The following is a 13773-nucleotide window of genomic DNA, read 5'->3' as shown; positions in this document are numbered from 1 at the left end:
TGGTCGAATTCTCCTCTCCAGTACCCTGGCATAGACTTTCCCGGGGAGGCTGAGGAGTGTGATCCCCCTATAGTTGGAACACACTCTCTGGTCCCCCTTCTTGAAAAGAGGGACCACCACCCCAGGTCTGCCAGTCCAGAGGCACTGTCCCCAAAAGCCATGCAACGCTGCAGAGGCGTGTGACAGCCCCACAACATCCAGAGACTTAGGGTACTCGGGGCGGATCTCATCCACCCCCGGTGCCTTGCCACCAAGAAGCTTCTTAACTACCTCGGTGACTTTAGCTTGGGTGATGGACGAGTCCACCTCGGAGCCCTCGGCCTCTGCTTCCTCATCGGGAGACATGGTGCCAAGGTTGAGGAGATCCTCGAAGTATTCCTTCCACCGTCCGACGATGTCCCAAGCTGAGGTCAACAGCTGCCCACGTCCACTGTAAACAGTTTTGGCAGGGCACTGCTTCCCCCTCCTGAGGCGCCGGACGGCTTGCCAGAATCTCCTCGAGGCACAATGGAGGCGGAAAATATGGTCCACTCGGACTCAATATCTCCAACCTCCCCTGGGATCTGGTCAAAGCTCTGCCGGAGGTGGGAGTTGAAGATCTCTCTGACAGGGGATTCTGCTAAACGTTCCCAACAGGCCCTCACAATACTTTTGGGTCTGCCGAGTCTGTCCAGCTTATACATTTCATATTATTGATGAAGAAGTTATAGAGCTAAACCATTAGGGGCTCTATATTGAGGAGCCATGGCATCTGATCAAGATGTATTCGCACAAGTGGTGTTTGGGTGTACCCGTGTTCATTTTGGTAATTTGACAATGAGGAAAAATGGTCAAGGTGCCCATGCTAGTACCAAAAGGGCTGTACAATGTCATCTTTTTTTTTTTTTTTTTTTTAAGTTTTGTATGTCCTGTGCAGCGCATTTCAGGGCATAATAAGCACAGTGCATTAGCATTGTGCACACACATAGACAGGTACGCATTACAACACTGTCAAAGTGCCCATTAACTAGCAATGATGATTTGGCTGTTGACCACAGACCTGATTTTTGCTGGTCAGTGGCACAGTCACTTTGTGTGCCCTCATATTACCAATGTGCCCAAAATTTACCTGGGACACCCCATTTTCATCTGGACACAGATGGACGCAGGTAGGAAATTAGGAAACACAAATGTGCTACCTGCGCTGCATGCCATGTGTTTGTTGCAAGATAGGGCCCTAAGTGTTTAAGTGCTTAACATTAACATATTTAAAAAAGTAGTATGACATACAGAGCACTCCAACGAAGATGGGTTCATCATCATCATCATCAATCAAGTGAACTTCTGGAACTTGTTTCTGCCACGGCTCCAGCTCCTCCTCAACACACTCCATAAAAAGCTCAGACATTATGAAGCTGCAATAGACAAACTCAATATTTAGCCAACCTAACACACTGCTTTCTGTGCCATTTTTAGATATTCATACTATAAAGCAATGATCAAGTATATGCTACATGCTTTATCATGTCACAAAATTTGTTCTGTCGCATCTAAACCTCAAGAAGAGTTTTTGACATTTCACAGTGAAAAACACAGGTGAAAATAATAAAACCGATTTTGAATTAAATTTAGCTGCTTTGGTTTCAGGATCCTGATATTGGGTATGCTGGCTCACGCTCAGATATGTGCCATTAACAACACCTGTGATTTTTCCTACACTGACAAGTAAAAATGTCAGCTGTGTAAAAGCTGCTCAAGAACTTGATTTCACCCCCATCCATTCTTGTACTAATAACCAAGTGTGGCATATTTTAATTATATTAGTGATTGTAGCATGAAAGGTTTTTTTCTAGGTGTAGAAACCCTGACCATGTAAAATCTTCCTTCTAAGCTACCATCTGATCCAATATGGATGCTACCCAACTACTGGTAGAAGGCGGCCTCTTTGAATGAAGTGAGCATCTTTTTTTAGGTAACCCCCTAACTTGAGAGTGTTATGTTACAAGTTGTTGGCACCCTGACTTGAATCATATGCTATGGCCTTCACAGTCACCAGATCTCAACCCAGTCGAACACCTATGGGAGAGTTTGGACAAACCTGCTAGACAGTACTGTCCAACACACTATGTTGGTTTTTATTTTCATTTGTCACCTGTCTGTATACCCCTGAGAAGAAAACTATTCCCAACAACAAAATAACCAATTGCAATTGCTCAAAGACACTAAAAACCCTTGCAGATCAAAGTGGAACTGCAGAGTGATCATTCTTGGTGGGTAAAGTCATATGTATGTGCAACAACTCCCAAGTATCTCATATTAAATGTACTCACTTGTTTCAGTGTTAATAAAATAAATATTAGTTGATGTTTTAACCTGCATTAACTGGTTTTAAGCGCTTGGGAACAACAATCAGTGCTTCAACTTGAGCTGACTGCTCAAGGGTCTATAAAATGGAAAACAAATGGACACATAAGCTGCTCTCTGCCCCTTCCAGAGCCATTAAGACAGATGAGTTGCGACACCGAGGGGTTAAAAATGGCTGCAGGTCATGCAACCTTCAAAAGGTTCCAAACAGTCAATTTTACAGTTTTCTGTAGGGAACAACAGGATTTATTAGCAATTACTATTTTCAAATGACCTTGCAAACTAACTTTGTGTTCTGTTGTTGTAGATAGCTCAGCTAATTTAGTTAGTTAGCTAGGTAGCTAATCTATTAAAGTGATCCACTATTTCAGAGATGGTCAAAAAGGTTGTAAAACGTGTTTGACGCATCACTACCTTACTGCTTTTTATTTCAACTTCTTACCTTGGAATATAGCAGCCAAATCAATGCAACTCTGTAGCACTGCTCCTAATGTTTAATCTTCCCATGATTAACCATTACTATAAAAAAAAAACATGCATATAGAATCAATGAAGATGTCGCCACTCTCCTTCTGAATGGTTCTTAATCCACTCTGGCCCCTCCCATCACATTGTTTCCTACTAACAACTTGAACTTGGGATGCCTGGTTGTGACAAACTGTACAAAATGAAGCCTCCAGTCCAAAGCTAGCATTAGCTGACTAAAGAGTAAATTTGTCAGTCCAGTAGAAAAACCGAATTACAGCTAATGTAACACAATACACAAATTACTCCCAAATTAAAATTAGAAAAACTAGATCACTAACATTACCAAATCAAACACTAAAGCCTTCAGAAGGGAAAAACAACATTTGAATAAAATGTGTCCTTTGGCTGTTTTTAACACACTCCATCTCAAAAAGCCAAACCGATGTTTTTTTGCTCTCTGTGCAAAATAATGGAGCCCCTTTAGTCTGGCATACACTGTTTCAGGCTTTAAGATGACTTTGTTGAGTAGCAGGAGGGGTTAACTTACAGACCATATTTTGACAAAACATGGCAGAGATGCTGCAAAAACAAGAATGGCTGTAGGTAGGAGTGTGTCAGGGAGGGGTGTAGTATAGGTTGAGAGACACCGCTTCCTTCTCATTTAACTTGATTTATCAGACAGTGTATAAAACTTTAGGTAATGCGCCTTTAACACACCTATTATAGCCACATAAAGTATTGGAATAAGAGCTTTCCTTTTTGCAACTGGGACTTATTAAAACGGCAAACCAGAGCATGTGACCATTAATATATGCAAATGGTTACAAAAATCTAAATGTGACAAAATAGGACTTGATCTAAGATAATTAGGAACAAAGCGTTTGTCTTCCAAGATGGCGACTTTAATGGTTGCTATAGGAGACTGCCGATGCAGTTGTCAAACCTGTTCTCAATTTAAAAACAGCTTTTATTTAACACACTATAAAATTGCATACATTTTATTCCTTTACTTATCACTGTTTGCTAATGTGTGACAGGAAATAAACCTGAGCAGTTTTCTGTAATCTACAATTTGGTCAAATTATCTTCGAGTGTAAAGATGGCGTTTATTTTAGTTTTGAGCTAACATTGTTTATTCACTATCAAATACTAAGTTTACTAAAATGCATTACTTATATGAAACCACAACTGCTGGCTTCCATCACAACTCTGAACAGTTAACAGATGAACTACCACCAACGTTAGCATGCCTAGCTCACATTTACAAGCCGACTAGCTTTACCATTCTTTTCAACGGCAACATAGCTAGCTAATGCTAACTAGCTAACGTTCATAATTTGCAGTGCCCCTGGTGTTCATATGCCGCGATTTACAGTGAGACTAAAGATATAAATATAAAATCTTATTTTAAGACTCCACGACATTGCATCCGCATTTCGTTGTATTGTTAACTTACAAAAGCTGTCGGTCATAACGCCATAACATTAGCTGGGCTCCGTTAGCATGCTCGCAGTATCTGGAAGGTGGATGTTGTGACAAAGACTGCACGATTTATTGTAGAGAATTTATGTTCTGCATACCTCTGTCACACACAACCTCTGGGGCTCAGTGCAGATCCGTGTGTAGATAGCAACTTTAGTACAGTCGTTGGTCCGAGGACGCTGGAATAGGAGACAGTGCGGCTCCTCTCCACACGGAGAAAATGCATCGCAAGGCGTTCAAACGCGCTGACCATCTGCACCAATCAGACTAGCAGCGCATATCTGTCCATCACTTCCTTTTTCACTTGTAGTACTTCCTGGTCTCTCTGGTATTTCTAAAGATTAATATTCATTTTCTCTTTGGAATTAAGTATCACGTTGTCGTTGCCCTTTGAGTAACTAAGTTCATGCAAGTCCAGTAGGCTACTTAACTGAACTGTCAATATCCAATATGCAGTACAATCACAGTGAATGGTAAATGCAATTCAGCCATCATTAGATGGTGGCCCCAATTTAATGTAATAATTGAGGTATACTATCTTTTAAATTTGCTTGAAAATAGCTTTTACTTTTAATACTTTAAGTGCATTTTCCTGATTATACACATTTACTTAACTGTTTCCAAAACAGGACTTTTATATATAACCAAGTTATTACTGTGGTATTAGTAGTTACTTTTATTTGAGTAAAGGACTGGAATACTTACTCCACCAGTGTGCACTGGTCTGTCACAAACAGCAGCCATAACTGTCGAGGCCGTACCTAACTGATGATCTACTAAGATGAGGTAAAGCCGTTATTTATCATTAAAAAAATCTGTCAAAGTGACAGCTGGCCATAATGTTCAGTGTTGCAGACATTTGTAATTTGATGCCCTTTGCTCGTTTAAATGGTGCATCTTAAACACCGACTATGCATGCATATTTACTGTACAAATGCATAAAACATCCATGGTTAACCTGCAGTAGCAGGCTACAACTCTGCTGCAGTGGTCAAGCCAATTAAATCTTAACACATTACTAAGAAACTATTAACCAGTATCATGCATGTGAATAAAACAGAAATGATGTACTAAAAAAAATGTCTTTAATTAACATAGTATATTAAAATAACCTCTGAATCACTATAGTGAAATGTACAGGTTAGTATACATCTTTTGCTAAATAAAGTTGAAGTTGTACTTGGAAAAAAAAAGAGGTAACAGGTGCCATGTGCAGGCTTACCTAACTGCATCTATGCTAGAAGAGGACACACAGGGGCCTGCACAGACAATTAATTACATGTGCAAAGAGTCTGCATTCACAGTTGACATAGCACATTTATGAGATAACCTATCCATCATAACTGTTGCTGTGTGTTATCTTACTTCACTTAAAAGCATTATTTATTGTTGTGTGCCAGCTGATTCATAGTTGAGTACAGTAAAGCAAGGCAGAGAAACGGATACAGAGAGGATCTGTAAGTTGGACTGGTCGGGCTGTGGTGCATTAGACGATGCTGCATGTACTGCAGGAGTTTGTATGCTTGATACGGGCACCTGGCTCTGGACCGCACCATAGGCATCGGGAACCTGGCTCTGGACCGCACCATAGGCATCAGGCGCCTGGCTCTGGACCGCACCATAGGCCTAAGTCTCTAAACTGTCGCAGTACTTTGAGCCTCTAGCCTTGACTTCGTCCCACCTCGCTCTGGACCGCACCATAGGCATCGGGTACATGGCTCTGGACCCCACCACTGGCACTGGGTACTACTGTGGATGTCATCACCTCTGGGTAAGTTGCTGCTGACCACCTGAAAAACACACACACACACACACACACACACACACACTTTTAATTTCTCCAAGCTATTTGGGGTTAGTAGGCTCTGATAAGTATAAAACCTAAGCATAATCTGAAAAGGAAGTAGTTTTTTTTTTTTTTTTTTTTTTTTTTTTTTTTTTTTTAAAAGCTTGGTTTGGGTTTTTTTGGTTTTATTTTACTGCATAATACAATAAAGTCTCCAGTGTCTAAGTATAAAACTGGAGTTGGTCTATAAAAGCTAGGAAGTTAACAAGCTGGCCTTGTCGTGTAGACATAACCTGGAGCTGGACAAGCTCAAATCAGAGGATATGACAGTGGACTCCTCACCCCTCCCCACATCCCTGATTGCACAATACTACTGTCGTTTATTGCTAGTTGCCTAAAACACACTGAGCCTCTGTACCAGAGACAAATTCCTTCTATGCCCAACATACTTGGCGATTAAAGCTGATTCTCATCTCTAACAAGTACTTCATGATTAGCCATGCCCTTATTACTATTGCTACAACATATCAAATTTGTATGCAATATCAAACTGCAAAGAGTATTAAGCATAAACAAACAAAATTCAACCATAAAGTGTGATCAGGTTTTATAACCGTTTTGTTATTTTGTCCAAAAAAAAAAAAAAAAAAATCAACTGCCACACATAATCAAGACCAAGATAAAAGCCATGATTAAAATATAGTCTATATTGACAGTTAAATAAATAAGACATTAAAACGAACGTGAACCCAACTAAAGAGGTTTTGAGAGCATAAAGTGCTTAAGATTTACTGTTCAGCAACTGAACAGCCACAAGGAACATACTTTTATTGTGCTGTTGCTACCACTAGATGGCACAAAAAGTGTCTACAAATAGGACCATCAAGTCCAAGTTCAAGATACAAGACTCATTACACAGTTATTAAAAACCTGAACAGAACAAACAAACAAACAAAAAACAACAACAACTCAGTTTTACCTGGAAGGGTACCAAAACTCAGGAATTCCAACGGAGTTAGTGTTGCTAATTAACTGTGGAACAGTCACAATGAGTTCCTGGAAAAAAGAGAAACAGATTTCATATGTTAAAATACAGAACTACAGTAGTATCCATATAATAAACACTTTAGAAATTACATGACAAGCTATTTACGTAGTTTTTAACTAGTTTAACTATTTTCTTACAAATAAATTACATAAAATAATTCCAATGACATCCTTACTTGGCTGTTGGAAACAGCAGGCTGTGGAGTTTCTGTTTTCACATTAGGTGGTGAAATATTCACTTTATTTCTTGGAGGACTTGAAGACTCAGGCTCATAATCATCAGCTGTGACAATATGCAAAGAGCTCAAAATTTGTTATTTTTGCAAATGAACATTTTAGCTGAGAATATCTGCGACAAAATAGTGATCTTAGTAGTCTTGCAAAATTCATCTATACCTTACCTTTAATGAATTTGAGCAAAGCATTTTGAATTACATGATGCTTTGATTCAACAGTGACTTGTATTTTAGTGGAGTACAGAAGACAGATATTTACAATACTCTGCACTGACGTGTTCTTTTAAAATACTGCTGTTACATACTCAGCTCTCCAACATCATCTTCTTTCACGTGAACTTGTGGAGCTGGTATCTGCCATGGCTCCAGCTCCTCCTCTTCACATTCAAGCAAAAGTTCAGTTATAGACCTGAAAAAGATAATGTGTGACACATGAGGTTATCACCAGGCATATCTTGGCTGATTTACTTTAACAGTCTAAAACGGGCCTCATCAAGGACATCCAAGTATCTGTGAGGAATTAGTGGAATGTCGGCATCTTCATCACAGCTGTCTTCTGCCCCTGCAGCTCTCAGTTCAGTCATTTCTGTGACATTTTCCATATCACTACCCAAATTAGATCTATTAAAGATATGTGATTATATAATCAAATAAGCCACCGAAACACAAATATACAATATATACAGGATAATACAACTTAAAGTTACACTCCGTTCTTCACACTAATGCATTCATCCTCATCAATGGTGACCTCCATTTCCTCAAAACTGAAAAGAACAAATACCTCTTACAGGGTATGGATATTAGTTGCCCAGTGTGACACCTAGACAGTAACCTTTGGGTTTCTGAGCTTGTGACTGGACCATCAGTATTAAATCTGGAAAGGACAGGTGACAAAGCAGTGTTTGCCTCACTCTTAACACCATGGTGGTGCCCTTGAACAAGGCCCTTAATGCCATATACTATCTACTTGGTATATGGCAAATAAGCCAATTCCTCCTCCACTCATAGGTCACACAGTCCTGGAACTTTTCTGGCACACCTCATACAAAATCTGGAGAATGTTTAGCACACAAATGTACCCTTGGCCTGACAACACAACTGAGATTGTGTCTTCAAACTAAAATAAATAAATAAATAAAATAAAAATATATTTATACAATAAAACCAAGTGTATGAAGTTAAAGTGGATTAAACGTTCTTGACCTGAAGCACCAGTTAAAGTGCTAAAGGTTTACTTGGGGACATGGTGAAGTGTAGGCAAAAATATATCTAGTTCTTTGAAACCCAAGTGCAATGCCACTCACAAAATGGATGGTATTTTCACTAAACATTACTTGAACAGCATTATATAAAACAGTACACAAAAATAATATTTGAACTTGTATACAGAACCTCATGACCCCACAATGGAACAACATGGTGGAAAATGTTTGGCTCTGTGCAGTAGGTCAGAAAACCAGTGTGGTGACATGCGACAATATTTGAAATGCATCTCCTCATCCATCGAGTGCATTTGCCGCACAAGCAGGTTGGTTATATTCACCCTCTTCTTGCCTGGATGTATTGAGAGGCCTCACATACCATCTTCTTTTCCTCCCACAGTGGGTTGCAGTGTATTCCTCGGCATAGTACTGCCACAGCTGATCCTCCGGTATAGAGTTGGAAATGAAATCTCTTTTCAGCAAATCTGACAAAGAAATTCAAATTTCTTCTTCCATTATTCTGCTTGTTTTCAAAGAAATAGTCTTGTTTTTTTTCTAGCAAGATGGTGGGCTGAGCAGGTGCATCTTTGAGAGGACATGCCAAAATTCCTCAAAAGTAGTTTTTTTTTTCTTTCAACGGCAATTCTTTGTGCTCAGTCTGTATTTTCTAATTGTCGTGTGTTGTTGCCAACTGAATTTTGTATTGGCCCGACTTGAATTGTAAATCAAGAATTAAAAAAGAAAAGAGATTCTGTGTCAAGTTATTAACACAGAAAACCTTAGGCAAATAAGTTGTATTCCATCATGAGAGTACAGAAAAGAATACCAGCAACAATTTATGTTCATTATGAATGTCTGATAATTATTTAGTCTGGTTGATCTCTATTCAAATTGCTTTTGATCAACTATCTGACCAACAGTTAAAAACCCAAAGACATGTTCATTACCATATAAAAAAAAAAACAAAAAAAAAAAAAAAAACAGGTCGCACTTTGTAAGCACATTTGTTAAAAAAAAAAAAAAATTACTCCAATGCTGACTGTTAAATCAACTGTTCATTTCTGCTCTGGAGTACTCTGGTTTAAAACATAATGGAAAACTCAGAGGTTCTTCACGTGCACTGCCTGACTTTTGTACATCATCGTTCCCAGTGGATGCAGTACTGGCTGTCGGGCCTTTTCCCATTATGATGAAAATGCACTTCTGCCATTATATGCACTAATTTCAGCAATATGAACTGTCCACTACATAGAATAAATCAAGACGCTGCATTCTCTCCTGTTGCGAGTTTATGTATATTTGGGATTTCTAGCCAATGTTGTTTAAAAACAACCATTTACAGGTAAAATAAATAGTTTACCTCTGATCAGCTCCTGTCATCTGCTGAGGTCCTCTTGCCATGTTCCAGAGAAAACAGATGAAATTATGTTGGATCTGAGTATTTTTCGGGGTGTTGTCTTCATAGCTTCTCCCAGTAAGTCCAGTTCATAATGCTGACTACACACTCTTATACTGTTGTATTTAATGACTGGTGTGTTTTTGTATGGCCTTTAACCACTTGTTGCATCACTCAAGTCTCTTGCAGACAGAATGAAAAACTCCCCAGGACCTTGCCTTCTTTTAGCCCTTACAGCCTGAGCCTGGCACAGAGCACATCTCTGGTATCGTTAAACCAAGCACAGTGTAACAAAATCAAAGATTTATAAAATTATGGTTGCCACTACTTGAGTTGTTTGTATAAACAGTGACCAACTGTATGTTCCAGCAATTGGTGAACCTGACAACTAAGAAGTGATGTGAGGCACGAATTAACATACTTATGATGTATGGATGTTTCCATAAACATCTGGGCATGCCTTTTGAATGTTTCATACTGATGTATTTGTAGTTTCATGGCTTTGCAGATCTGAAAACATAACATAAAATCAAGTTTTAGGTGTTCTTTGTGAAATTAAAAATTCAGTGTTCAATGTGCATACCTTTTCCATGTGAAAGAATGATCCGTTGGTGAAATATACTGCGGCAGACATCTGCAGGTTTCCAAGTGGAGTGGTTCCTTTTACAGGCTGACTCTGCCATTTTCTGGAGTATTGGCAGTGGCCACAGACCTGAGAGAATGATACAAATGTCCCAAGCTGCTGTTGCTGGACATCACAGACGCACTTGCACACTGGGCATCTTTCAAAAAGCTCTTTGAGAGACCTTTCAAAAACGATGTACTTGGTGTCGTTGTAGTCGCTACAGGCCTCCATCCCACTAGAAAGTAAGGCAAAGCATGTCAACGAAAAAGTCTATGTCACCGGTTAAATGATGTATAACGTTACACTCAACATTACCTAATTTCAGAGGGCTCTGTGACAGAATCACCAGGCTTGTAAGTGGAATCATGAGGCACTGGAATATCAGAACATCTGACATCCTCCTCCTCCAGCAATTCTATATGGGGCCTTTTGGTGGGTCTTGCACAGAGTCCAGATGTGGATTCATTTCTAAGTGTTGATGACAGCTGCATCTGGGTTCCTTCTTTGGTAGTTCCAGTAGCAACAATGGCTGTTACCTGTGTGCCTAATGAAGAAACACAAATCATTGCTAGGTTTAGGTTACATAAAACTATGCCTTTTTAGTAAAACATCAAAAGCAAAGCAAATAAATAACATACATACCTTTGCTTTGTACAAACGGTTTCAGTGTGCCAAAGGATAATTGTGTGGCAACAGATCTTGTGGGTGTAGAGCAGGTAAACTGTGTGCCTATAGATGTCTTTGGCACACAAGCCTGTGTTGCAGCAGACACAGTGTGAAGAAGTCCTGCTTGGCATTCAGAGAGCCTGAACCCAGGTATGACGTGGCTAGTGGGCACCTGTCCAGATGAGCTCTGAAATAAAAAAATAAAAAAAAGGACCAATGTACGTTTGAAGGAGTAACAGGTTGTTCTCCGTTATCACAATGCTGGACTATAAAAAAAATCATTTCTAGGTAAAAGAAAGCATTAAAACAATAACCTACATATGCTGCACCCCCATTACTACCTGATGGTATGTAGCTGGATAGCTATTCTTTGTCAACAATGTGTGTAGTGCGTGGGGGGGCTGCAAACTAGGTTGCTTGAGGGAATAACTCCATGTTTCTGAGCAGTCTTTGAAAATACAAATGAACATTTTCGGTAGCCCAGTTATTATTAGCCCCCGAGCTAACTTTTGACCCGTCGTACCCACATTGTTTTCACTAAAATGCATGTCTACGCCGAATGCCAACACAACACCATTTTACTTACCGCATGCGGTTTAGACTCATGGCCTTCTAATGTTGGAACAGCCCCGACTTTCAGCTTTAATCTGTCTGAAAACCCAGCGTCGTACTGGGCCTTGTTCGTAAAATACCCATCCATAAAGTGTCGCGAACAAACCAATACATTTACGCAACTCCGTTGCTGGCCCCGAAAAACAAACTTCATCCACTGACCCTTTATCGCTGGGTCTTTGGGAAAGCTGAAAAGGTTCAACGTGCCATCACAGCCAAAAACACATTTCCTTCGAGACATCTCAAAAGCATAAACAGAACACTTGGTAAGAAGTACTAGCAAACCAATCGTTCCTTGCAGCGCTCCTAACCTCCGTTTTTAAATAGTCGCGGGGGATGACGGGTAAAAGGCTCGTATGAGATGAACTGCGCCTCGCCCGGTAAGCAGCTGCGATCAAGTAAACCCCCAGTAGCAAAACTCCTGTCAAGTGAGGCGCCGTTCACATTTCCTTGCACCTCTTTCTGTGCAATTACGGTACGGATGCCGGTGTTCTGTCAGATTTTGCTACCCATCAAGACGTGCTACCCACCGTTCACAAAGTGGTTAGGGTTAGGGGGATGGATTGGGGCGGGGTTACTCAGTCCATAAATTTTGCAACAAGGTAGCAAAATCTGACAGAACACCGTGCGCGACCAAAATTGACAGCTGACTATTTAGGCAATTCAATGTAAAAAAAAAAAAGACGTGCATTTAACTTAAATTTTGTGGTTACATCCTACTGTGTGTTTCAGTATATTAACACTGTGGTTTTGTGTCGTTAACACAGTTCTTAAAGTAAATTATAGGGGAAATCCCCACTAATTACACCATAGCTGAGAACATCCTCATATTTGGACTCTCATAAAAAAGATTTCCTTTGCTAATCTGATTCCTGCTCAGAATGACCTTGACTGTGATCAAACAAAGGTTGAAGTTATACTACTGTACAGTTTTAATGAGTCCATAGAATACCACAGCATGCTCATTTCCAGCCATTTCATGTTTAATCTTGGGTGATTAGCTTTGCACCCATCATAACATCAAGTAGTCTATAATTATTTCAGAAAGATAAAACCCGAGAACCTCTTCCTAAAAACAAGAGGATAGTTCATAAACATGCACATCTCCTGCTGCTAGCATTGCATCAAAGGTGAACAGCACAACGAAGCGCAATGGCATTAATTAATTTGAATGTCATAGATAGGTAAACACCAGTAAATGTACAGAAGAACACACATTTGTAACACTCTCAACAAAGCGGGTAATTGAGAAACCCCATATTTTAACTGGCATTGTGCAGACATAACTTCTCCAGCCTTACAACAGTTCTCTCTAAGGTCATAGAAACAACGCATTAACATACATGCAACGTGTGTTCTTTTAAACTTACCGTTAAGTCCCACCAAGTAGCGGAACTATCACTCCCTTTCAAGTAGCTCCAAGGTCGGTAAATCCAACCGGTAGTTGCTGCATCTTCCCCCAGAAGACCAGTCCCAAAGTAGTAAAATTATTTCCAACAGGTAGCTTAAATCTGCTCCTTAACCACCAACACATCACATGCAGCAGACACACTGGCCTCAAGCAGTCAAAACAAACAGGTACTGTTCTCCAGGGGAGTCCAGCATTGATGAGCTGATCATTCACCACCCCAGGGGACTTCACTGCCTGGCTGATTGTAGGTTAGACCTGGTCAGGTAAAACAGTGAGTCCCTGTACAGGAACATTCCTGGACAAGCAGTAACCTCAGTCCCTGTATTTTTCTCCACATCCTCTGGTCACAGTGCAGCAGCAGGAGGGAAAATATATCCACAAAACCAGGAGCTGTCGAAAAATTCCACTTTTACAATGGGTCTGGTAGATGTCAGGCCAGCTCACATGAGTGCGCAACTGCCTGGAGATTATGACCATTAAAGAAAATCCTTGAATG

General features: G+C 40.1%; 2 protein-coding genes and 1 long non-coding RNA gene across 3 annotated transcripts in view; all 3 read right to left on the bottom strand.

The window, feature by feature from the left end:
- znf280d (zinc finger protein 280D) overlaps positions 1-4383 on the bottom strand; it is a 22369-nt gene extending 17986 nt beyond the window's left edge. The window contains exons 1-2 of the mRNA XM_020606163.1: positions 4268-4383; positions 1270-1394 (exon numbers count right to left, since the gene is read on the bottom strand). Coding sequence (XP_020461819.1) covers positions 1270-1394; positions 4268-4296 — 154 coding nt within the window. The 5' untranslated portion in view covers positions 4297-4383. The remainder of the gene's footprint in view (positions 1-1269; positions 1395-4267) is intronic.
- Positions 4384-5657: 1274 nt separating this feature from the next.
- LOC109965529 (uncharacterized) lies at positions 5658-5921 on the bottom strand. The gene is made up of 2 exons (XR_002275662.1): positions 5863-5921; positions 5658-5829 (listed from the first exon to the last, which is right to left on the bottom strand). It is a non-coding gene; the product is annotated as an uncharacterized LOC109965529 (long non-coding RNA).
- A 32-nt stretch (positions 5922-5953) lies between these two features.
- On the bottom strand, positions 5954-12320 carry LOC109963656 (uncharacterized). The gene is made up of 10 exons (XM_020606360.1): positions 11841-12320; positions 11231-11441; positions 10904-11132; positions 10547-10823; positions 10385-10473; positions 9928-9960; positions 7668-7771; positions 7303-7409; positions 7059-7135; positions 5954-6083 (listed from the first exon to the last, which is right to left on the bottom strand). Exons 1-10 carry the CDS (start codon positions 12105-12107, stop codon positions 5954-5956), a joined length of 1524 nt encoding a protein of 507 aa, XP_020462016.1. The 5' UTR covers positions 12108-12320.
- Between the last annotated feature and the right edge of the window lie 1453 nt (positions 12321-13773).

The sequence above is a fragment of the Monopterus albus genome, unplaced genomic scaffold (genome assembly GCF_001952655.1).
Source record: "Monopterus albus unplaced genomic scaffold, M_albus_1.0 scaffold4.1, whole genome shotgun sequence".
Classification (NCBI taxonomy): domain Eukaryota; kingdom Metazoa; phylum Chordata; class Actinopteri; order Synbranchiformes; family Synbranchidae; genus Monopterus; species Monopterus albus.
This window is presented reverse-complemented; position numbering and strand designations above follow the sequence as displayed.

Excerpts from the sequence above, each read along its gene's own strand:
- LOC109963656 (XM_020606360.1), bottom strand. The coding sequence starts at position 12,107 with ATGTCTCGAAGGAAATGTGTTTTTGGCTGTGATGGCACGTTGAACCTT. Across the intron at positions 11,133-11,230 it reads ACCGTTTGTACAAAGCAAAG|GCACACAGGTAACAGCCATT; the intron begins GTATGTATGTTA and ends TTTCTTCATTAG. Across the intron at positions 7,136-7,302 it reads CTGCTGTTTCCAACAGCCAA|GAACTCATTGTGACTGTTCC; the intron begins GTAAGGATGTCA and ends TCTTTTTTCCAG.